This window comes from Bos taurus, chromosome 24, assembly GCF_002263795.3.
Source record: "Bos taurus isolate L1 Dominette 01449 registration number 42190680 breed Hereford chromosome 24, ARS-UCD2.0, whole genome shotgun sequence".
NCBI classification, from domain to species: domain Eukaryota; kingdom Metazoa; phylum Chordata; class Mammalia; order Artiodactyla; family Bovidae; genus Bos; species Bos taurus.
Window position 1 is genome coordinate 3693205 of NC_037351.1, and position 25933 is coordinate 3719137.

At 39.8% G+C, this 25933-nt stretch overlaps 1 protein-coding gene across 2 annotated transcripts in view; it reads right to left on the minus strand.

Moving 5' to 3' along the window:
• ZNF407 (zinc finger protein 407) overlaps positions 1 to 25933 on the minus strand; it is a 385365-nt gene that overhangs the window by 121688 nt on the left and 237744 nt on the right. For both annotated transcript variants that reach the window (XM_005223947.5, XM_015460033.3), the window contains exon 8: positions 3099 to 3277. In XM_005223947.5, the coding sequence (XP_005224004.1) occupies positions 3099 to 3277 (179 nt within the window). The remainder of the gene's footprint in view (positions 1 to 3098; positions 3278 to 25933) is intronic.

Consider the following 25933-nt stretch of genomic DNA (forward strand, 5'->3'; position numbering starts at 1 on the left):
AAAAATAAATAGCCACTTGTATCTTGTTAGTCAAAAAAGCTATAGCTGAAATTAAAGCTCACATACAGCCTTTAGTTCTTGAGAGTATGAAATGGTAAATTATATCAAAATCATTCTCCTAATTCCCCCCCAAAATTGAGAAAAAAGACAATTAATCATCAACAGAAGCAAACAGAGAAGAAGAAAGCTGGGCAAACATGGATGCCAAACATTATCATGTCCAACAGTTTACACACTGTACCACCTCTGTTAGATCTTATAAGAATGTGCTGCAGGCATTGTCATCCCCAGCTTACAGACTGAGACCCATACAGTTACAACAGGGTTTCCCAAGTCATTCAACAGGGGAATGAGGGCTGAAGCTCAACCTATCCTGCCCTGAGGGCCACGCGCACAGACACACGGGACACTGCAAGGCAGCTGGACGCTGCCCCGGAGGCCCCGCCGGCGGACGCACAACTGCAGGAAACACTCTACAGAACTGTTTGTTAAAAACAAACAAACAAACAAAACCCAAGAGCTCATTTAACATACACACTTCCAAATAGCATCTCAACAAAAATTTAAAATACCCCAATGACATTATATACAATATTTTCTGTTGCCGGTGTTTAATGTTTTCCTTCTCACGGGGCCACGAGATGTTTGAGCCACATGGGAGAGCCAAGGCAGATCGCAAGTGCATTTGTTTACTTGTTTTGAGTGGTTAAAAAGAACTGCTTCATATGCGTCACTGAACTTTGGATCACAGAATTCTCAACAGATCAGTAGTCCTGACAGCAGAGAAGGCAGCTGCCAGTCGCCATCAGGTCAGGGCCATAAATCACTCTGAGGAGTCCAGGCCACCTCTGGACCTTCCCGGGAACCATCCATCATAGATTTATCCCAAGTGCTGCCTAATCCTTCACCGGACAGCCTGGGAGGAGAGGAGCCCCAGCTGCTTCAGTATCTCCCCTTCACATCGAGGAAGGCGCCTCCCACATACTCAGGAAGGGCTTACAGATGACTTAGAACTACAAGGTTAACAAGTCAGTCTAAAAACTCTGCCCTTTAAAAGTTTTCTCTGAACTGAGCTAAGTTTATCAAAGCAAATATATTACTGAAGAGGGATACTGCCCTGCACAGGGTGGAATAAACAACCCAAGGAATTCATTTGTAAAAATACTGAGGAACGTTATTATTAATTATGGAGAGAAAGGTTCTAACAGAGACACAGAAACACAAACAGAATCCTAGGATTCTATGCATAAGAGCATACACACATAAACAAACCAACTAGAATAAGTTTTCTAAGTAAATTTTTATACAAATGATATCTCAAAAGGAATACTGCATGACTAGGGCAGCAGTGGCATAAGCAAAAGCAACGTGTTTCTTTGGTTTGCAATTAGCTTCCTCCCCCTTTCTTTGCTGTTTACTTCATCTAACAAGTTAGAGATACCTTATTTTAGGAAAATGACCTAGTTTCAATGCCTAATTGGTACAACGGAAGAAAGAGACAGAATACATCAATACTGCATCTTGAGAAGCAGGCACTGGAAACTACCTTGAAAATGCTACACTGCTGACAACCCACCATCAATTCAGATGGTGTCACCTGGCCATTTCTTGAAGTCCCAGCTTTTAGGCAACGTTTTCTGACATCTGCATTGTCATGCATCCATAACAGTAAAGAACCCACAGGTACTGATGGCCAGAAGATATTTCAATTTGACTTTATCTGTTTTTGTGAACTAAAACTGATAATCTGTCTAGTTCAAAAGCTTTTCAGTAACAACCTCACCAAAAAGAAAAGAGTATTGACCCCGTTTTTCTTTTTCAAACACAGACCTGGGTACAGCAGAGATGACTAAATAGGACACTTCACTGTGACTTAAAAGAGTCGATCATACGAGCATAGAGAAATCTGAAAGAACGTATCAGCGGAAAACAAATAACAACGTTATATGCAATGTCAAATGTATCAGGACTGTTATTCTAACCCATGGAGCTCTCTCTCCTTCACGCAGACGTTCTGTGAGCACGTTCACTGACACATTTTGCAAGGGCAGCGCTGCCCTCGGTGGGATTCCCACGACTTTCAGGCACTAGTGTCGCAGGGCCAGCAGCAGCAGCAGCACCCACAATCCTTTGCACTGTGCCTGCTAAGAGCTTCATAGCCAATTATCTTTTTAAATTCTCACAATGGCCCTTTACACAGATACCACCACGTCGATTTACGTCCAATAAACCTGCAGTGATGCGGTAAGCCTGCCTGTAACCCACCCAGCCAGGAAGGGGAGGAGAGTTTAAGTACAGCTCCAACAGCTCCGAAGTACCTGCTGGAAACATCCCTGATCACCTCGCATTATTTAAATCCAGTCCTGTCTGGGCTCTGGTTAGGAGCTTCCTCTAGACGTCCTGTAGGGGATGCGTCCTTAACAGGCCCCACCCTCGCCACCCGTCCCCTGGCTGCCCACACAGAACTCACACCCAGGCCCTCTGGTTCTCTGAATGCCAGGCTGGGCTGCAGGCATGCCTGTGCCTAACCTGCATTGGGGCTGCGTTGCTGCTCCTCCCGCAGCACCTGATGGCCACTCCAATGAGGCAGGGGCGATCTCAGCAGCCCCTGCCACCACCGCTGCCCGCACCCTGCGCGACAGTCCTTGCTGATGCCTGGGATGCAGGGCGCCCTGTTGCCCCTCCCGGGTTCTCCTGTTTTCCTCACTCACACGCTTCCCTTTCCAGTACTTACTGGAAAACCATGGGGCAAGGAACTGGGCATAACAATTCAAATCACAAACATTTGTTGAAAATGTTAAAAACCTTATCATCAGGCAAAATATGAAGCTCAGACACCCACAACAGTCCAACTGCGTTTGGAATATTTGCTCTTAACAACTGTGGGGAGATTATTTCACCATATTTGCTCCTGATCGAATAGAATGGAAAAGACCTGCTTTCACAGTCAAGGGGACAAGAGCAAGTGTACTTTTTTATCAGTCTTGAAGCGGATACTGTCACACATGCTGCCATGTTTAGATAACTGCTAATGCACAAACAGCCTGACAGCCCCTGCGACGAGCAAAGCGTTTCACACAGCAGCTTTCGTTTCCTACCTGCGTGCAGGTAGGCCAGGTCCGGGTTCTCGATGTCCGGATGCTGTTCTTTCAGGTGGTTCCGGAACTCCACGGGGATGTTGGTGCCATAGTCACACTTGGGGCAGTTGTACATCTTGACGCCTTCGTGTTTGCCCGTGTGGAGGATGTGTTTGCGGATGTTTTCAGCGCAATTTGACCTATGAAGTAAGAAAGCAGAGTAAGTGGAAGTCAGGTCACATCACTAACGTCGGACCACAAACCAGGATGTCAGCAACCCTCACACAGGCCTCGGGAGTGTCAGGTACTGTGCTAAGTGGCTAATCCAGGAGGCGGGAACACTCGTCTCCTGGGTGCTAATCTCCAGGCTGCTCTTTTATCTGAGCCATTCATTTCTATGCAGAACCGGAAACACAAAGCCCCAAGTTCTACGATTTTAATACAAATTATTCAGGTACCACTTGAGGGCAGTGAAGGAGTTTCCTTAATCCCAAGAACACACCTTTCACCATGAGGAGCCGTGCAAAGGGAAGGCCTGCCACTCCCGCTGAACTGGAGCACCAAGGAAACAAAGGCGCCTGGGCTTCTAGTTCTGTCACGAGAGCAGCTCCTAAGTCAAGCTCTCAAACCGTCTGAAGACAGAAACGTAGCTGCAAGCAGCCCCTCACCTCACATCTGGGCAACGTGCAAAGTTGCCCAACAGCTCCAAAGTACCTGCTGGAAACGTCCCCTGATCACCTCGCATTATTTAAAGCCAGTCAGGTTTCTGCACGGGTGCAGGTTTCCAAGAGGGATGGGCTGAATAAAGAGTGGAGGACCCGAGTCCTTTACACGAAATTGTCGCTGACAGTGGGCTCCTCTCCCACTGCTTTCCTGTGGATGCAGAAGTGCCAGGCCTGAGATGACCAGAACCTCTGGCACAGGCGGCGGCTGCTGAGGCAGAGTGTTTGTTCCGTCTGCTCCTGTCCCTCCCAGCACGGGTCAGCGACTGAGCCCAGACCCGTCCACACACACACCGCTGCCTCCCCTCTGTCTCTGTTGTTGTTAGAACATCACCAGAAAGTGCCCGACACAGATTCAAGCAGGTTGTGTGTGTGTGTGTGTGTGTGTGTGTGCCCGACACAGATTCAAGCAGGTGTGTGTGTGTGTGTGTGCCCGACACAGATTCAAGCAGGTGTGTGTGTGTGTGTGTGTGTGTGTGTGCCCGACACAGATTCAAGCAGGTGTGTGTGTGTGTGTGTGTGTGTGTGTGTGCCCGACACAGATTCAAGCAGGTGTGTGTGTGTGTGTGTGTGTGTGTGTGTGTGCCCGACACAGATTCAAGCAGGTGTGTGTGTGTGACGGCTTCAGCTTTCCGACAGAGCGAAATGAAATTCCAAAGAGAGCACTGCGTTTATCAGTCTTTCCTGCCAGTCCTGCTGAAGGACAAAATCCTGTAGGCTGATTTGAAGAAAATAAACTTAGGACACTGTAGGGAGTTAGCAAACACATCTTACAACACACAGATGACGGAAGGCTGCACACGGAGGCCGTCTGTGGCTCGCACGGCCCCGCACTGCTAAACGGAATCATGCGTGTGTGTAACACATAACTGCACCCAGGGACGCACCTGGGGGAGCTGGGGAAGAATACATATGTGGTTACCATCCCCAGCTTTACAGGAGCTCTGCACCAAGATGGTAACACAGAAGGCCATCTGAAGGCAGGTGAAAGAAACGCTCACCCTGTGATGATGGAAAGGAAGAGGGCCAGGTGTGGATTCCCCAGCTGGGGGGTGAGCCATGCCGAATCCCTGCCTGAGTCTGCAGATCACCTCCCATGTGCTTTCCATGGCAGCACAGACAGTCCTAAATTCACAATGTTTGCTGACATTGGGGAGTGAGCACAAGTCTGCTACTGTACTTAATTAGGACTGCTGATTCTCTGGTGCCACCTACATTCTCCCTTTATGGAGAAGCAAGGCATTAAGAGCCATCAAGGACAATCGCTGGTCAGGGAAGGAAAATTACCAAAATACACACATTTCAGGGTACAGTACCCACTTAAATGGGGGACAGTATAAGCAATGATACTTAATCTTTGATGAAGGAAGGAAGAGATGACTTTGAAAGGAGAGTATTTTGTTTTTGAGACGTGTATCTTGGATACAAATAAACCAGTATCTCTTAGAACATCAACCGCATGTGGAATCTAGCAATCAGGGGACTATTAATGAAGCAAGTAAAAGTGGAGAGGGAGGGCTAAAAAGGAGAGAAGCTTCTTTCATCTAAAAATATATAATATATAATAAAACAAAGGAGATGTGGTGTGGGACTTGGTGTTTTAGGTTCAGGATCATTTTATACATATATTTTATACCTATTTACTTTTATTTGTGATATACATACTATTCGTATACTTGATTTTATGTAAATAATAAATGTGTGTGTATATAATCTATATTATACACACATCTAAGAAACATAAAATATATGCAAATGAGAAGAAAATACAGTCAATGTCTATCTGCAATTGAAAAAGGTATATTTCATGGATAATGGCATATTTGTGTGCTATCATCTGTTCTGATGTCATACAACACAAATTTTTTTTAAAATATTGAGATAAAAAGGAACAACTCTGAAATCAAACTATTGCAGTCCAAGCCTAAAAAGCAGAAGCTCTAACATATTGTATTAACATCATTTACAGCAGCTACAGAGTCCAGCAGACTGTAGTCCCACACTGGAGACTACCCTGAGACAGACAGCTGACTGTGTAGCAATGGTGCAACATTCAGTTGACAATCAGTAGGCTAGATAACGTCAGCCAAGCAGTTCTGAATGATACTCAGCCCCCCAAATGAGGTTTTTTCCCCAAATACTAAGAGAACTTCCAACTAGTAATAAGAATGGTAAATTGAAGAGGGACTAATGAAGAACAGGTCAGGCAGGGGAAGTAAGGATGGTCTGAAACATTATATCAAACAAGGTCCAACCTTGGTTTGCCAGGAAATAATAGCAGTGACGTGAAGAGGGCATTCAATTATTAGGAATCAGCGACTGAATGTATTTTTAGTTTGACACTGATTCTTAAGGTAAAGAGTATATTTTTGCCTCATGTTCCTAGACTGCAAGATTTAATATTATTAAGATGGCAATACTCCTCAAATTGATGTATAGATTCAGTACAATCCTATCAAAATCTCAGCTGGATTTCTTACCAAAGTTGAAATACTGATCCTAAAGTTCATATGGAAATGCACAGAACCTAAAAGACTTGATACAATTTCACAAAGAACTATGTTGGAGGACTCATGCTTTCTGATTACAAAACTTTCTATGAAGCAGTAGTAATCAGAACAGTGAGGTGCAAGAGAAAGAACAGATGGAGCAGTGCCCAGCGGGAGGTGTGTGTGTGTGGGGGGGCATGGTTCCATGGGAGGTGAGATGGCTCAGTGCGATGCTGTAGGCTCCTCATGGGGAACAGGTGCTCAGGCCGGACTTACTGGGCCCACGAGTGCAAGCACTGAGTTTATGGGGAAGGCAGTGTAAAGTCTGAGGACATTTCAAATGAATTTTGAAATACAATATGTTGAAAGTCTTGAGGCAGCTCTCTCTATATATAAGTATGGCCTTGGCTGGGCAATTAGTAAAAGGACCAGAGATGGGAGCTGATTGATTTTTGGGGCTTCTTAAAATATGTGATAAGGGAAATATCTTATTCAGTTCAGAGGCATTGCATTTTAAAATAATAAATCAATAAAATAACAAATGACAAAGTCTTCCAGAATACCACAAAATTATGTTACTGCTACACACTTGCTGCTTATTAACACAAAATAATAAGTTAAGTTTATGTTATTTAACTTAATGAGAAGGAAGCTTAGAAAACAATTCTACTAAATATTTTTTTCTCTTTTGTTTCTGATACTATCTTTAGGATTTTCTATGTACAGATTCATGTCATCTGCAAATAGTGAGAGCTTTACTTCTTTTGCAATCTGGATTCATTTCTTTTTCTTCTCTGACTGCTGTAGCTAGGACTTCCAGAACTATGTTGAATAACAGTGGTGAAAGTGGACACCCTTGTTTTGTTCCTGATCTTAAGGGGAACACTTTCAGTTTTTCACCATTGAGAATAATGTTTGCTGTAGGCTTCTTATTATATATGGCCTTTACTATGTTGAGGTAGGTTTGTTCTATGCCCATGTTTTGAAGATTTTTAATCATAAATGGGTGCTGAATTTTGTCAAAGGCTTTTTCTGCATTTATTGAGATTATCATATGGTTTTTTCCTTTCAATTTACTAAAATGGTGTGCCACATTGATTGATTTGTGTATATTGAAGAGTCCTTGCATCCCTGAAACACAGCCAACTTGATCATGGTGTATGAGCTTTTTGCTGTGTTGCTGAATTCTGTTTGCTAAAATTCTGTTGAGGATTTTTCCATCTACATCCATCAGTGATACTGGCCTGTAGTTTTCTTTTTTCTGTGTTGTCTTTGTCTGGTTTGGTATCAGGGTGACAGCGGCCTTGTAGAATGAGTTCGGAAGTGTTCCTCTGAAATTTTTTGAAAGAGTTGTAGAAGGATAGGATTTACCTCTTCTCTAAATGTTTGACAGAATTCTCCTGTGAAGTCATCTGGTCCTGGGCTTTTGTTGTTTGGGAGAATTTAGATCACAGCTTCAATTTCAGTGCTTGTAATTGGGTTGTTCATAATTTCTATTTCTTCCTGTTCAGTCTTGGAAGTTCTTAAGAATCTGTCCATTTCTTCCAGGTTATCCATTTTATTGCCATATAATTGTTCATAATAGTCGCTTATATTCCTTTGTATTTCTGCATTGTCTGTTGTAACCTCTCCTTTTTCATTTCTAATTTTGTTGATTTGATTCTTGTTTTTCTTGATGGGTCTGGCTAAAGGTTTGTCAATTTTGTTTATCTTCAAGAACCAGTTGTATTAATCTTTACTATTGTTTCTTTCATTTCTTTTTTCATTTATTTCTGCTCAGATCTTTATGATTTCTTCCCTTCTACTAATTTTGGGGGCTTTTTGTTTTTCTTTTTCCAGTTGTTTTAGTGTAAAGTTAGGTTGTCTATTTGATGTTTCTCTTGTTTCTTGAGGTAGGATTGTACTGCTATAAACTTCCCTCTTAGAACTGCTTTAGCTGCATCCCAGAGGTATTGAGTTGTCGTGTCTTCATTGTCATTTGTTTTTAGAAATTTTTTGATTTCCCTTTTGATTTCCTCAGTAACCTGCTGGTTATTTAGAAACGTATTGTTTGATCTCCATGTGTTTGTGTTTCTTAGAGTTTTTTTTCTTGTAATTGATGTCTAGTCTCATAGCGTTGTGGTCAGAGAAGATGCTTGATATAATTTCAATTTTTTTTAATTTACTGAGTTTTGATTTGTGACCCAAGATGTGTCTATCCTAGAGAATGTTCCATGTGCACTTGAGAAAAAGGTGTATTCTTCTGCATTTGGAAGCAAGGTCCTGAAGATAACAATGAGATCCATCTCATCTAATGTATCATTTAAGACTTGTGTTTCCTTATTAATTTTCTGTTTTGATGATCTGTCCATTGGTGTGAGTGGGGTGTTAAAGTCTCCTACTATTATTGTGTTACTGTCAATTTCTCCTTTTATGTCTCTTATTGTTTGTCTTATGTATTGAGGTGCTCCTATGTTAGGGGCATAGATATTCACAATTGTTATGTCTTCCTCTTGGATTGATCCCTTGATCATTATGTAGTGTCCTTCTTTATCTCTTGTAATCTTCTTTAAGGTCTATTTTGTCTGATACGAACATTGCTACTCCAGCTTTCTTTTGCTTCCATTTGCATGCAATATATTTTTCCATCCTCTTTCAGTCTATATGTGTGTTTAAATCTGAAGTGGGTTTCTTGTAAACAGCATATATATGGGTCTTGTTTTTGTAACCATTCAGCCAGTCTGTGTCTTTAGATTGGAACATTTAATCCATTTACATTTCAAGTAATTATTGATATATATCTTCTTATTGCCATTTTTTTTAATTGTTTGGGGTTGATTTTGTAGGTCTTTTTTCCTCCTGTATTTCTTGACTATAATAAGTCCTTTAACATTTGCTGGAAAGCTGGTTTGGTGGTACTGAATTCTCTTAACTTTTGCTTGTCTGAAAAGCTTTTGATTTCTCCATCAATTTTGAATGAGATCCTAGCCAGGTACAGTAATCTTGGTTGTAGGTTTTTTCCCTTTCAGTACTTAAATATATCCTGCCATTCCCTTCTGGCCTGCAGAGTTTCTGCTGAAAAATCAGCTGTTAAATGTATGGGGTTTCCCTTGCATGTTACTTGTTGCTTTTCCCTCACTTCTTTTAATATTCTTTGTGTTTAGTCTTTGTTAGTTTGATTAGTATGTGTCTTGGTGTGTTTTTCCTTGGGTTTATCCTGTATGGGACTCTTTGTGCCTCTTGGAATTAATTGACCATTTTCTTTTCCACATTGGGGAAATTTTCAACTAGTCTCTTCAAAAATTTTCTCATACCCTTTCTTTTTCTCTTCTTCTTCTGGGACCCCCATAATTGGAATGTTGGTGTGATTGATATTGCCCAAGAGGTCTCTGAGACTATCCTCATATCCTCAGTTCTTTTCATTCTTTTTACTTGATTCTGTTCTTCAGAAGTTATTTCCACCATTTTATCTTCCAGCTCACTAATTCATTCTTCTTCTTCAGATATTTTGCTGTTGATTCCTTCTAGAGTATTTTTAATTTCAGTAATTGTGCTGTTTGTATGTTTTTTCTTTAATTCTTCTAGGTCTTTGTTAATTGATTCTTGCATTTTCTCCATTTTGTTTTTAAGGGTTTTGATCATCTTTACTATCATTATTCTGAATTCTTTTTCAGGTAGTTTGCCTATTTCCTCTTCATTTATTTGGACATCTGTGTTTCTAGTTTGTTCCTACATTTGTGTAGCGTATCTCTGCCTTTTCATTATTATTATTTTTTTAACTTATTGTGTTTGAGGTCTCATTTTCCCAGGCTTCAGGGTTGAATTCTTTCTTCCTTTTGATTTCTGCCCTCCAGTGGTTTGTGTAAGCTTTGGATAGGGTGAGATTTGTGCTGAGTTTTTTTGTTTGTTTGTTCATTTTTCCTCTGATGGGCAAGGCTGAGTGAGGTGGTAATCCTGTCTGCTGATGACTGGGTTTGTATTTTTGTTTTGTTTGTTGTTTAGAGGCATCCTGCACAGGGTGCTACTGGTAGTTGGGTGATGCCAGGTCTTGTATTCAAGCGGTTTCCTTTATGTGAGTTCTTACTATTTGATACTCCTTAGGGTTAGTTCTCTGGTAATCTAGGGTCTTAGAGTCAGTAATCCCACTCCAAAGGCTCAGGGCTTGATCTTTCAGGAGAAGTTCTGCAGTTAATAGTCACTCAGGAAACTTCTTTAATAAAAGGGATCAAGTCATTCAGCAGGGGAAACTGATGCTGAAAGCTGACACCTGTCCACATGTTGTCATCAGCAGAATCTGGTTTAGAGGTCCCAACTCCTGAGCAGGAAACTTCCCATCCAAGAGAGCAGAGGAGAGCATGGTTCATCCCAGGAGAGCTCCTATTTTTTCTCTTTTGATACATGTGATTTCAGTTATTAAAAAATTACTGTACCACTGAGGTTGTTGAACAAACCTACCTTCACATATTTCAAACATCAAACAGTCTAATAATGAGAGACAGAGACAGTGAAGTCTCTTCCTACCACAGCCTGGATCACCACCCTCTTACCTTGGACCACAGACACAGAATCACTAACTGCCCATCAATCTTTTGGGAGAACTAACAATTTTTTTTCAATGCATAAACACACTATATCTGTTTCTCTCCCCTCTTCTTGTATGTAAATCTGCTGGCATAACACGTGTTGGCATCTTACTTTTTCCACCTAACAGCAGGGCATGGGGACCTCTCCACATGACTACGTAAGAGCACAGCATCCTTCCTGACATCTCCCTCCCCCCACCACCCTACCACTCCCTCCCTAGGCTTCGCCTCCTTTCCTTCGTTAATAGCTCCACAGAATTTCCTAGTAAGGACAGAGAATACTGCATTTAACTGATCCTTTACTGATGAGCATCTAGGTCATTTCTGATCATTCACTAATGTAAACAAGTTTGTGATGAATAGTCTAGTGTAAACAAGCTTGTGATGAATTCTCTTGTGAAACTTTCCCTTTCTCAGGATGCCAAGAGAATGTCACAATGCCAAGTGGAATTGCTTCAAATGTCAATGGGCATATGCTTTTGTAGTATTGATCAATGCTGCCAAATGGCCCTCCAGAGGAGGTGTAGCAATTCACACTTCCACCAACAATGTTTTAGAGAGCCTGTTTCTACACAGTCGTGCCAATGTAGTGTGTTGTGTTACCAAACTTCCAAGTTTTTGCCAATGTGGTGGGTGAAAAATGACAGCTAGAGGCGGGGTTCAATTTCCAACTTTTAACAGTTTTAATCTGCATTCCTCTTGTAATGAATAAAGTTGCTTCAAATATTGAAATTCCATGTGTATTCTGCTTCCTCTGTACCATTTTTCCTTATTTTTATGAGTTGTTTTCCTAAGGGTTGTTAGTCATTCTCTTATATATAAGGGAGGTAAACTCATTTGTCTATGACAGAAGTAGCAAATATCTCTTCCTTACTTTCAGTTAGACTTTGTTTATAGTATCTTCGGTAAAGCAGAAATGTTTTATTTTGTTCATCTTTTGTCCTGTGGCCTCCTTACTTAGAGGTCATAAAGGGACTGTCCCAAATTGGCTCTAGTACTTGAATAGTTGCATTGTTCTACTAAGTATTAGAGTCCTTTCAAAATTCCCCTAGAGCATGGTGTAAGTTGTGGCTCCACACTGCTCGCCAGATCTCTCACTGACTTGAAGTGCTATCTCCATGAATATCTGATTTATTTGAAGCTAAGTCTGGATTTTCTGTCCCAGTCTGCTGGTCTGTCTTGCACGTGCTCATCCATTGACATGACCCAGGATGCACAGGACTCATGTCTGATAGAGCCCATCCACCTGTGTTGCTCTTTCTCCTCCCAGGTCACCACTTCTCCCCCAAGCCATCAGGTGAGCTGGCATGGTGGATATGGAGAGTTAACTGTGGAAGCAGAGAGACCTGAGCTGATAATAAAGTAATATCACTAAGACACAATCAGGTAGTTTCTGTGTATTTAACTAAGGTGTACTGGTAACATTATCTTAATATAGAAATGCAGAGAGAGCAGGTACAGATGTCACACACTAATGTAAACATGGATCCCAAAATTCCTTCCCCAAGAGAAGCCATGTGTCTGCCTTACCACTCCCAAACTTCTATGTATGAAATTCACCACTATCTTGGTCTCCTGTTAACAACTTGGCAAGTTATGTACATAACCTGACATTTAAAAATTCTGAAAGTTCTGCTTAAAGAAATACAGAATTTTTTTTTAAATACTTTGCCTCCCACACTTTCAGACCATGGGGTATTTTGTTGTTTTATGCTAATAATATACATGTCTCATAAGGTCATCATGAATTAAGGTAAATGACATTAAACAAGTTTAGAAAATACAGGAGGTGCTCAATTCACTGTTTATCACCACAACTAGTCTTTCTGTTGAAAGCAATAGAGTTCAACTCTCTGGATCATCATTAGCAATTTACTTACTATTACAAAAGGCAATTTCAATTTATTTAAAAAATAAACCCCGCAGTTATATAGGGTTGTATGCCTATATGTTTAGAAATGCACTTCCTCTTCCCTCTGTAGTTAAGTTTCTTTTGGAACAAGTGTATTATAAATGCATAATTATCTAAAGTTCAGTTGAAGGAGGTTTCCACTGTATCATTAAAACAGTAATCCACAATGAATAAAGAATAATCCCATGAAAGGCTTTATGTAAACAAAATTTAAGAAGTTTCTACATTTTTTAAACCAGCAGTATGTAACTCATAAATTCACCAGGTCTAAGAAACACTGTGGACTCTCTGAGGAAGAAGAAAACAACGCTGTGAGTCCCTGCAGGCGGAGGGCAAGCCCAAGGCAGCTGCTCAGGCTTCCTGCATGATTGACCTAACATGGCCCAAGACACACAGCCCTCTGCCATGTAGGTCCCACTGAAGGACCCAGGAGGAAAGAGCCTGAGAATTTTAGATTACTAAACAGTTGTGCTGGTTAGATTGCTAGAGATACAAGAATAAAAAATTATATCCCTATGGCCAAAATGGGGTATTTTATCAACGATTTTCAGCAAACAGGTGAATGTCACTGGGAGTGTTGAACCTGATACATCACCAGGACAGAGAATACAAAGACCCATGTATACGAGGGATAAAGATGTCATTTCAGATCAATGAGGAAATGGTGGGTCACACAACAAATGGTGTTCAGTCAACTGCCTATCACATGAGGAAAGATAACTTACAGATTCTCGTGGTCTTACACCATGCAAAAACAAATGTTATTTGGATTTTAAGGTTAACACAAGGACACTAAATTATTAAAGTGCTAGAAGAAAATATGAGAAAATATTTTTATACTATTGATTGGAAAAAGCTTTGCTGGATAAAATTCAAACACAAATGCCATAAACTGAACAACAACAACAGCCTTTAAGAAACAGAACTACCCCAACATTCCACTTAGTCCAGCATGATGCCTATAGGGCTGCAGTGAAAAGACTTTGGTGGTCAATGTTTCATACATTTCAGTTACACAAATTACATATTTTTTTAAACAGCAGTAACTCTGTGAGTGTTCAGTATGCTACTCATTATGCATCTGAAGAGGGTGGTAAAACAGAGAATGTTTCTCAAACTAACTTGATGACAGAAACATTTTCCAAGGCTGAGCCAATGACATCTGCTGCTTGAAGGCCATGACTGGTGAAAACTGGCCCTGAGGTCAGCCATACTTGTTGCTTCTTCTCCTCTCACTTGTCATCTGTGGTTCCAGTGACACTGGTGGAAATCCTGCTCATTGTTACCTTGCCACTCTTCTTATATTGGACCTTTGAAATAAATAGAGCCCTCCCCCACTCTATTTCTACAAACTTATGTCCTTTCAGGGGGATTCCCTGATGGCTCAAGCAGTAAAGAATCCACCTGCCAATGAGGGAGACACGGGTTTGATCTCTGGATGAAGAAGACCCTCTGAAGAAGGTAATGACAACCCACTCCAGTATTCTTGCCTGAGAAATCCCATGGACAGAGGAGCCTGGCACCCTACAGTCCACGGAGTCACAAAGAGTTGGACATGACTGAACACTGGATGGATGAATGGATGGGTGGATGTCCTTAGAGAATGAGTATTATTCTCCTCTTTTCTGTTAACTAGCCAAGCTTAGCAAATGAAATGCTTGGAAACCAGGAAAGGCATGTAAATGAGAAGCCTTCAACAGAAAAGGATCTTTAACAAAGAATAGGAATACAGCCTGACTTCCTGCTAAGTCCAAGCAGTCACTGGAATCATACTTGGAGGAGCAACAGAGGAGGCAGAGACACTGAGCAGGTGGAGAGGCTGAAGGGGGAGAGAGGCTGAGGGGCGCACAGACACTCAGCAGGCTGGAACCACAGGAAGGACTGCCCTTACAGAACTTTTGCCTGAAATAGTCACACACAAACAATATTACTTTATAATTCAAGATATAAATATCAGTATACGTAGTAGTTTACTGTAGCTTTTCTAGTTGAAAGCTTTTCAAACTTAAGGTGATAGAACGGAAATTTTTACAGAACCAAAAATACATTTCACAATCTTTCTGAGAGCCTAGGCCAGAACGTGATTTTACCTGGGACAATTTTATAATGTCAAAGAGACCAAAAAAAAAGAAAAAAATACAAAGGCTGGATGTACAATACCCACAGCTTCTGCATGCATGCCTGAGAGCACAGCTCATCCAGGAGGTTTGCAGACCTGACCACGTAACTCACGACATGCCCATAAATTGGTCCATTAGGGGCAGGGGTGGGGCTGCCATAAAATTTTAAATTTCTTAAGTGGCTGAAAGGAGACTACATCTCTCACACCTGCTACACCAAGGAGCTGGTCAGTAAGCTACCCATCATAAAGTCAGACAGAGGAGGTGCGACAAACAGTTATTTTCTGGCCAGAGGGAATAGTGAGCTTCCCTGTCTTTGCAAAGCTCTTGAAAGGCTCTTCCCAGACTCTCTTTTCCTTACGAAACTCTCTGAGTTAAGTGTATATTTACAGAAGACTTAAAACACATATTTTATTCACAGAGTTCAATTGAGTCCTACTGAGCAGCATTTCAACCTTCCATAATCCTAGAGCTTCATGATCACTTTGAAGAAAAACTTAAAAGAATCACTGATGACGAGGGGGCAACTGAGTTTATTTAATAACCTATGTCCATTTTTACAAAACTGCTCCACGTAATGCATTTAAAAATCATAACCGGTTCATTTCAGTCACCGCACACAATGCCTCCCTTTGTCCCTTGTAAGTCTCTCAAATGTCTTATTTTAAAGGAATATATAGCGCTCCCGGAAGACATTTCCGCATTCCTATTCCCTTCGGCTCCTGCGAGCCCTTGTTCTGTGTGATAAGGCAATCTCCTCCGGGATCGGCGCCGTGTAGTTTCGCACCACGAGTGACAAGGACTCGACTTGAATAACTGCTGTGCGCAGGTTGTAATTATGTCAGCTGGAGTGTTGAACAAGGGGACTGATTAATGGGAGCCTGGGCCCAGGCGCAGTCCCTATCAAAACCTCCGCGCAGGCCAGCAGTGGGGACGGGTTAAAGCAGAAAGACAAAACATGCTGCATCGTCCATGATAGATGAATTGCTCCAACAGTCTTCAGGCAGATGTTCCGGGACAGTATAATATACAATTACTCTGCCTTATCACTTTCCCAGGGACAATAAAGCTTCCTCCTTCTATAGCTCATGTGAGTGAAGGCAAAATTCGTTTCACTTTTACAGCACTGACTCACTTATCATGGTGCCTTGATTGTGCTTTTACAGCTAAAGCAAACATATATTCTACTTTTAAACCAAAAAAAAAAAAAAGCTGTAAGAATAAAGCTGGAGCCTTGTTTTGAATCTCTTTTACATCAGAACACACCATGCTTTGGAAGGCTGTTGTGTTAAAATGGATGCAGGGCAGGTAGAATATGTCTGTGTGGGTACATAGTTGAAAACAAAGCGCCCATGACAAGAAGTAAGATTTGGATTGTGTGACCTTTACATTCATAGCGTTGCTTACACAGCTCATACGAAATCAGTAATTGGGAGGAGCACGTAACTTTGTGTGTGTGTGTGTCTGTATATATGCTGATGTTATCCATATATTTCCCAGGCACACAGCTCCTTGAATCTGAGTGTGCACTTCCAATGACACACTTACTCACTGCCACTCTTCTGTCATGTCTTTGAGAACCTTCTTAAGAAAGCTGTGCTAGCTGATAGGACGGAAGCTGCCCCAACTGTTTTAATAAAACATTGTAGCCAATGCTAAAATGAACCTACCTCAGGGGCACTATGCTGATCACTTCTATTACCTTTATGTACTCACAGAAGTGGTGCCAAAAATTTATGGCAAGATGTCCAGAACTATCTCAATTTGCAAAGGGAAAAGCACTTTTCATTTTTAAAGGTGAAAGACCAGCTAAAACCAAATTCTGAGATGCAGCCATAATCCTCCTGTGGAACTCGAATTTATAATAAAACAAAGCAGCAAAAATTCCTATAGAATCAAAGGAAACCCAAACAGAATGTGAGTGAATGCAAAAGAAAAGCATACATCAACCTGTGGAGCAATATAGATGACTTATTTCCACTTTTTAGTGGTTTAGTACAACTGACACCAACACTCAGCAGTTATAATATACCCTAAGTCATGAAAACAAATCACGCACCCTATCTCACCCTGCGGAGTGATATATTTGCTTCTCTTTCCATGCCATACACACACTAACTCCACTGCCGCATGGTCCTTATTATTACGTTTCTCTTGGTAGGACCATTCCAGTCGAGTTATATGTTTCTAGAAATATGGCAATTTGAAGAAGGCAGGGATCAATCTAAAATGGGGTGAAACAGAAGTTTTAGTACAAATGGACATAAAGAATATAATTAAAGCTGTGATTGATAAGAGTTATACCATATTTGTGATTACTAATAAAGTCAAACAAATGAAGGTAAAACAAACAGAAAGGGTTGTAAATACACACGGGAGTCATCACAGTAAATGCCTGTGAGTTTCCACAGACTTCTGATGTCACTAGAAGGGCCTGTCATATGTGCCAGTCTTAGAGAAGTCCTAAACCATGAGCAAAATTGTTTAGAATAAGTCACAGAAAAGAAGACACACTTTAAAAGATGACATTTAAATGACTGTTGGTTAAATGATCACCCTCAATTGTGCCAAGCAAAATTTTGAATTACATCTAATAGTCAGAGCAGTGCAATCTTTTGTGGAAGTAAATTCTCCAAAGAAAGCAAATAAAATCCCAGGACTGGGTGTATATGTAGGGGAGAGCAGAGCAATCCCATGACACAATTTCTGTGTTGTTTGATTCAAAACTCTAACCACAACAAATTTAAATTTAGCATTATGCAGTGTCCCCAAATGTGGGAGCATTGTCATGGCAGTTGGGCATAGAGGTTCAGAGGTGTGAAGCTGGAGTTCTCCAGTTCAAGAGAAGCACGGCTGATGCTTCAAAATTATTACCAGGCCCCCCGACCTGTCACAAAATCCTCAGCTGACGTGTGCCATCTGAGTCGTCAGGTATAGTTTAGGCATTGTTCATGGTCGCTGTTTCAGCTGGCTCCTTCACCGTGGCATGTAAGTATTTAAGTAAGATTTTAAAAGCAACCTTAAGCAAGCAAATGAAAACAAACACTCAAATACAACATGACTGCGCTCTCTGCTCTGGCTTCTCCCCACAGCCTCACGTCTGACCACGCGTGTTCTTTCTGCTCCTACCCCCATGCTGGATCTGGGCTCCTGCAGAAAACCTCTGGGAGCTGAGGCTGGTGTCCTGTCCCAGGCGCTCCTTCCTGCTGCCCAGGGTCCCTTGCACTGCTGGAAGGCTACCGCTCCGCCTCCCCAACACCTGCTCTTCGCCCCTCTGTTTCACCACGTTTTCCAAGGGAGATGCCACTCGCATCAGTGCTTCCAGGTGCACACGCATCAGCGCTGACCTACACATTTCCTGGCTTGCTTCCATGTGGGCATCCACGGGCGTTTCAAAGTCATTTCAAAGCTAATCCACACTCGCCATCACTTTGCCAAAGGGGTCTCTGTCCTCCAGGGGTGAGGACCCAGTGAGCAACCGCCACTCAACGAGCAGCCCTGGCTGCGGCATCGAAAGGATGGCGCATCTTTCTGTCACTCGGCCCCCAAAGTCATCCATTTGGCCACTGTGTTCATTCGCCCTCTTAACAAGCGCTGAGATCAGCCTCTCTCTACGCCCATTATGGCTACCATGTTGGTTTAGGGTTAGTCGCTTATTATTTCTGCCTGCACCTTCGCAATTGTCTTTCAGATGCTCTCTCAACTTCTGCTGTGTCCCTCTCTGGCTCCTCATTTGTACCGCATCAGTGACTATTGCAAAGCAAAATATGAATATGTCAGTTTCCTCCTTAATACTCTCCACTATCTACACACTCACTGCCTGTGGGGTAAGAAGCAAAATACCCGGCATGGACTCAGCCCCCAGGACGTCCTGCCCTCGTCCCCACACAATCCCATGGGTTCTACAATCCAGGCTTGCTGATGGGAGAAGATGATCTAAAACCAAGCAAAAAATATCATTTAGGAGTCGGAAGTGGGGCAGAACTCTACTTTTTATTAAAGTAAAGCTATTTGAGGTTTTTAGAACAAAACAAATTTCTCAGATTTAAGTGCCAACCGATTTCTACTTCAAATAATTAAATCTAAGAGATCAACTGATTTACTCAAGCACAAGCAAGCACTAAAAACTCATCACATTTTTCCTCTATGGAAAACTCTAATCTGTTTTATGACATTTCATGTATCTCTTAAAAGCTGTAACTCAAGATGAAAAAAACAAAACATAAACAAGAAAGAAAGGACTGAGTATATTTACCCAACGTGCTTCTCACAAGTAGGAAAAAGTCAACAGAAGATTTGTGCCACGTTCTCTTAATTAACAAAAGAAAGATGTGTGAGAGAGAAAAGATGTCATCTTGTTTTTACAGACATTCTTAACCTAAAGCCAAAACGTGCACTGGCGCTACCAAGCGGCCGCGTCTTATTCCACTCAAGGGCTCTGATGTCTACAAGGCGTGCTGATAGGGACGCTTGCTCATATACACGCTGCATCCCCACTGCCTGCTCGTTCTCAGGTTTTCTTTCTCTTCTTCCCCTTCTTTCTTTCAGAATGTTTTTTTTTTTAACAGTCCCTAGAGGGGCAATATTTCAGAATACATTGAAACAAAGGATCCAAATCCAAAATGAAATAACTAATATCTTGGCATTCTCACTGAACTTATGACAGGTGGTAAAACTGCTATATACCTCAAAGGTATCCTGTTCTATTATTTTCTCTCGACTCCACAACTGAGTTTGTGAAATTCAACCACACAACCAGAAGGGTGTGTCTAATGTTCTTCCAACTGTTGTTCTAGATAATCCTGGTGATTACAGAGTTTTCCTAACAAGCTTATGTTGTATGATCCTCTACTGCCGGGAGATATAGATAGTTACACTGTGAAGTGTTTTGTTGTGTGATAATAGCTCTAGTGTCTGAGGAATAACTTATTATGCAAGAGATTATTGCCCCAAAAAATATTTTCTATTTTTTTCATCTCTAAGGTCTTTCTTTCTACCACAATATATACAGATATATCTAACTACCACCCAAGGGACTGTCCATAGTAATTCCTTGTAGAAAGACCATCCCCAAAGATAGCGCTGGTCCTTCTATAATGACTGGATGTGGGATTCAGAGCCAGCAGGTTAAATAAACATGTTTATCTAGATTCTACTTTAAGAGATAGCAAAGGGAATGTATGGTCACTTTGTGTTCAAAACGGCTCTTCTAATTAATCTGTGATCTCAATGCCTATTTCAGCTACATCAACAAACAAAACAACTTAAAACTTGTGTGATAAAACAAATTACCTGAGACTTTTCTCCCTTTTAAACGCATATGAACCAATTTGTAATTTTTAATACTATGGAATCTACTTGTTTTTAGGTCTACAGATTTTTTTTACACTTAAATGAGTTTTGTCAGATGAAAATTAATTTACCAACAGTAACTAAAGGCCTGACATAAATACTGTGCTATATCAGCACATAGGCCTAAACAAAAATTCTTAAAAGTCTGTATAGTTGGGTGTCTTAGGGCAGACAAGAAAACTTAAATATGTTACAGATAAAAATAACATTAGATATATACATTACAGAAAATACAAAACCAAATTAAACTAGAACAGTTAAAACTATTGAGAATTTTTTTTTTTTAATTCACTAATGAAACAGAAAATTAGGAGATATTTGTTAGGACAGAATTTAACTTCTACTGAAACAGAAATGCTAGGAATAAAAAAAATACATTTACATACAGTCTGACTTTTATAATTAGGACAGAAAAACCTGAAAATACAATTATACTCCTTGTTAGGGAACCCCTCAAAAGATGCCATGGAAATTTACCAGAAACATCTACTTCACAAGAAAGAACAGTACACCTCCAGAAAGTACCACCTTGACACCTGCTAGGAGAATCTTCCTAACCAACATTTATGCTGCCAACAACCACATTCGGTTCCACAAGCCAGCCAGGAACTGACATCTACCTGTGACTCACTGAGCTGTGTGAAGGTAGCGAGCAGGAAGGGCCTTCCGCCAGGATGGGCACTGCGCACACAGTACAGGAGACGCATCTAGCTTCCAGAAGACACTGACCACGAACCGAGGAGCGCCTTGGAATCATTATCCCAAAAGAAGTCTGCAAAGTGACGGACTTTGAGGCTTTCAGCCGAGGACATCTGTTTCCTCATTCCAGTAATCAGAGGAGCAGTACTCTTATTTTAGGATAGAATAGATCGAACCCAGGTCTCCCACATTGCAGGCGATTCTTTACCAGCTAAGCCACCAGGGAAGCCCAGTAAATATAAAGAGAAAACAGACGTGATACAAATGAAATAGTACTGACTGGTATGTTTTATTTGTTTGTTTTTGGTGAGAATATTTAAGTTCTACTCTCTTCACTAATTCCAAGTATTCAAAATACTTTATCACTGATGCATTAGCTCTTCAGACCTGATTCATGTGATAACTGAAAGTTTATGCCCTTTTACCCACGTCTCCCTACTTTGCTCACTACTTTTCTGCTATTTTTTTGACTTTTTCTTTTTTTTTTTAAGATTCCACACATTAAGTGATATCATGCAATACTAGTCTTTCTTGTCTGGTTTATTCCACTGACAAAAATAGTTTTCAATTTGAATTTTGTTCTGATATAACTAGGCTTTTGACATCGGTCAAATTGCTTCAACTATAAATTATTATGAATACCAGATATTTTCATTCAATTATTTTTATGTAATATCATTATTCTTTAAGAACTTCAATGTCACCCAAAAGAAACAAATGCTACCTCTGATTCTTCAGGAAAAGAAACAAGTGCTGTTCATTTTGGTACGTATAATTCCCCTTCTCTCTTGGTATAAATGCTGTTCTGCTACAAAGATAAAAACCTATTTTTTCTCCTTGGTATTATTATTCGGGGCAAACCCAAGTTTGACCCATCTACTGCTTCTCCTGCTGCTGCCTATGAACCTGCACAGGAAGCCAAAGGAGAACTGGAACCCTTGGGGAGTCCCCACAGGGAGGTGGTGATCCCTGCAGAGTAAGTCTTCCAGCCAGGATGCTACAAAGGGCAGAACACAACAATGATCCATCATGCATGAGGCCTTAGCGCCTTCATACTTAGTGAAACATAATACACGTGAAATGTTAAAAGGTTTTTTTTTGACAAAAATTTTCTAGAACACACATACATATTTCAAATGGTTGTGACAGACACTAAATTCTACCCAGTCCAGTCACATGTGTAAAAACAGCAAATTTTATCATAAGAAACATTAAACAAAGTATTTAGAAGAGTAATAAAAGAGATGTTAGGGGATATCACAGAAAGCACATTTCTTGTTGAGACTCCACTACTTGGGTCAAAGGTTACATCAAACATTCTTAGCCTGCTCTCATCCAAAAGAAATGAAAACTTTTCTTGAGATCAAAACCTAATGTATTAATGATGCTATGGAAGTACATCAGCCAAGGGTAAGTAAGCCATCAAGTAAGGAAACGAATCAAAGTGTATGTCCAAGTTTAGCAAAGAAAGAGGGGTAAATTGTTAATATGGGGCAGGAATTATAAATTTTATTCCTCAGCTCTATGATATGTCATATTTCTAACTGAAATTATAATTTCAAATAATAATAAAAATAATGAATAAAATACAAAAGTAGAACAGTAAAAAGCTTTTTACAGTGTGTAACACTGCAAGTATTAAGGCATACAGTTGAGAAAAAATCTGTCTTAGGAAACAATGAACGTGTTCCAAGATCAATAACAGAGACGTAGTAAGTAAATGATCAAACTGGTGGAGTCTGGCCTCAACTTGGTTTTCTTTAATTTACTAAATGACATTCAAAGTATAATATAAGATTATCCTTCATATTTTTAGTACCGCAGATAATATTTTGTGTTACATTTTATGACTTATCAGTGGTTTATGCATTTATGGTTAATATGTATTTACTGTATTTTCTCTATAAATCTTAAAAAATGGAAGCCAATGAGAAGGTGAGTTTCATGTAAAATAAAAGCCCAATTATGGCCAACACAGTGCAAGTCATCTAATCTCATGTGAAGCCAGCATCATCAGTGAAACAGAGTGTAGCTCAATATTAATAAACTCCATGGGGAAATAAGGATTTACATTATTAGAAAGGGTACTTAGTACAACATATTAGAATTTTTCTATTTCTCTCATTAATATAGAAGTGACAGTTAATATATAACAAAAAACAAAAATATAGAAAAATGTTAGGTTGTTTCCAAGTTAATGTATAAAAAAATCTAAAGAATTTCCTGTATAAATAATATGGTAGAACAATGCTATGAGTCTAAATTTACCCTTCAAAATTTTAATGAATACTAATTAATGGTTCAAAAGTTTTGAAGCAATGATGGAATATACTGATCTGTAATGGATTAGAATTTTGGATATTTCAGACAGTAAAAGCTTAAGAAAAGGGTACATGTTTATATCTAAACAGAATGAGATGTCATTGCCTAAATTAATAATGCAAACTTGAAAAATAGCCCCAGGTTCAAAAGACCAATTATAAAATTCTTTTGTAAACAAATCTATATTCAAATTTTTCATGAATAATTATAACTACTAGTATTTCTCCACTAATGTTCAATTTATAAAATAAAAAAATATATTTTCTAATGAAATTTAAATAATACTTTCATTTCTAATGATGGCAACTTACCTGCAAATAAGCACTAATAATGACAATGATAGAAATACTCTATAGGAATAACTTTTATCTATTTATACTAAGCAGAAAAAAATAAAAACATAAAAAAGTATTTAAATATTTCAAGCAACAAAATATTATGAAAGGTCAGTGATAAGACAAATATGACCATATCTTCTCAGGAAATATGTGATCATCTTATATATATTTTTATTCTATAGAAATCACACATACTCCAATTTATTTACCTTGTGAAAGAAGATACTTTCTTTGTTGTTGTGAGGTAGACCTGGTAAGCAGTTTGTTCTTCCTATGCTGTGTAGTTAAAACAGTCTTCATGAAGTTAACCATATGCTCATTTAGAAATCTTATTTTCATCAGTAAGAAAACAAAAAGATCTGCTGAAAAGCCTAGATTTCATTCACAGTCCCAAACTTTAAGAGTATTCACATATTTGGAAGTTTTTTCTTTTACTCCTGGTCAAGTTAACTGGTCTTTGTCTATTTAGTGAAAGTAAATCTCACCATGTATACACAGAAGATAAAACTGTGATATGAACAGAAACTGTTGAAATTATTTACTTTCAATAACATTCAATTTAAAAGGTTTAAATGAAGACAAAATCACCATTTTATCAAGCACTTACAGCATTTCGAAGGAAATTTGAGAGTGATCACTAGATATAAATGCCCTGAGTATTAATTCACAGGACAGTAACAACAGTCTTAGAATACACCAGCTCCTCTTCTCGCCGGGCTCAAAGAGGTATGGAAAGAATGGGATCCAGTCGGCTCAAACGCACTGCTCAGTGGAAGTGATGCTGTTTCAAGGAGGTAACTCAAGTAGGGGGACAAGTAGTACAGCCTCAGCCTTGGCAAAAGTATAACATGACTTCACACCAAGAAAGCCTAACATACTTAGAAATATGTTTCTGCATACAGAGACGCAACCAAAACACAGTACCAATCAGCAAAACAAAATTCACACCCCCATCTGGGTACTAACAGCCCGAAATCATACTTCTACAAATTTCCTCCAAAAAAATCACATACTATGCACAAAGATTTAGGTTAAAGTACTTTTGGAGCAAAAATCATAAAATTGCATAACTGTCTAAAAATTTAATAAAGTTATTATTGTTATCAATCTAACTTGAGGCCATGCAAGTATTGAAATTATATTGAAGGAAAGATGAAGGAAAGAGCAGTTTTAAGACCAGGTCTTTTGAAAGTTTAAGGTATTTCAGCCATTACCTAATGATTGGCTTTTTTTAACTTGAAACACTGTTAAAAAAAAAAAAAATCCATCATGGCAAGTATTATAAATAAATTTGAACACACTAACAACCTTCAGGGCACTGAAACTCTTGCATTACCTCACTGAACAGTACCTTGAAATGGTCAGATTGAGTAAAGCCTACAGCCAACTGAAGTCCCAACCTGAGATAAGAGTGAAAACAAGGGCTCTGGATAAGTGACCTCAGTCTGTTCCTACCATACATCAGCAGTGCTTCTGTAAACTGGTACTCAAACCACGTGTCTTTCACAACTCAGTAAGAGGCTTAACGACCTCAGTGAGCCCTGAGCCTCGTGGAGCCCAAGTTCCTGACTACCCAGCCCTGCTGAGTGCTCTCTCCAAAGTCATAAACAGGACACGGAGGTTAATGCAACAGCAACTGTAAGCAATAACTTCTCCCACTGGAAAACTTTCTGCTTATCAAGAGTCTTCTACGATATTTGTCAGTGCTATAGTAAGTGACTACTACAGAGTGCAGCTCTGAAATCTGTAACGGGTAGATACCGTTTTTATCTATTTTATATATGGGGTCTGTGTAAGATTGTGTCTAAAGTAACAGTTCTGCAACTTAAAAATTATAGTTTGAAACCACGGTTATACAGGATAAATGAAATAAGGTGGTTATACAATTTAAGTGTGAAAATTAAAATTGATCATGAAACAAACAACTAAAAAAAATAAAGATTCAAAATTTAGGCATAAAGTACAGACTGAAAGAATAAAATCCTAACAGCTAAAAGTGATAATCACCAACTCAATGGACATGAGTTTGACAAACTCTGGGAGATAGTGAAGGACAGGAAAGCCTGGCGTGCTACAGTGCACAGGGATGCAAAGAGTGGGACACAACTTAGAGACTGAACAAGAGTTATAAATAAGGGAAATTTTATATAAATTTGTAATTGCTTCCATGTTTTGCAGGAAAGGCAACTACAACATAACCTCTTTAATAAAATAAAATAGCATTTAATACAGTGTGCTTTTTAAAGAATTCATATTATCAGAGTCTTAGAATTTCTATGCCCATCTCTAATTGGATCACCATTTTACCAAATTTCAAAGATATTACCAGTTTAGTGTTAG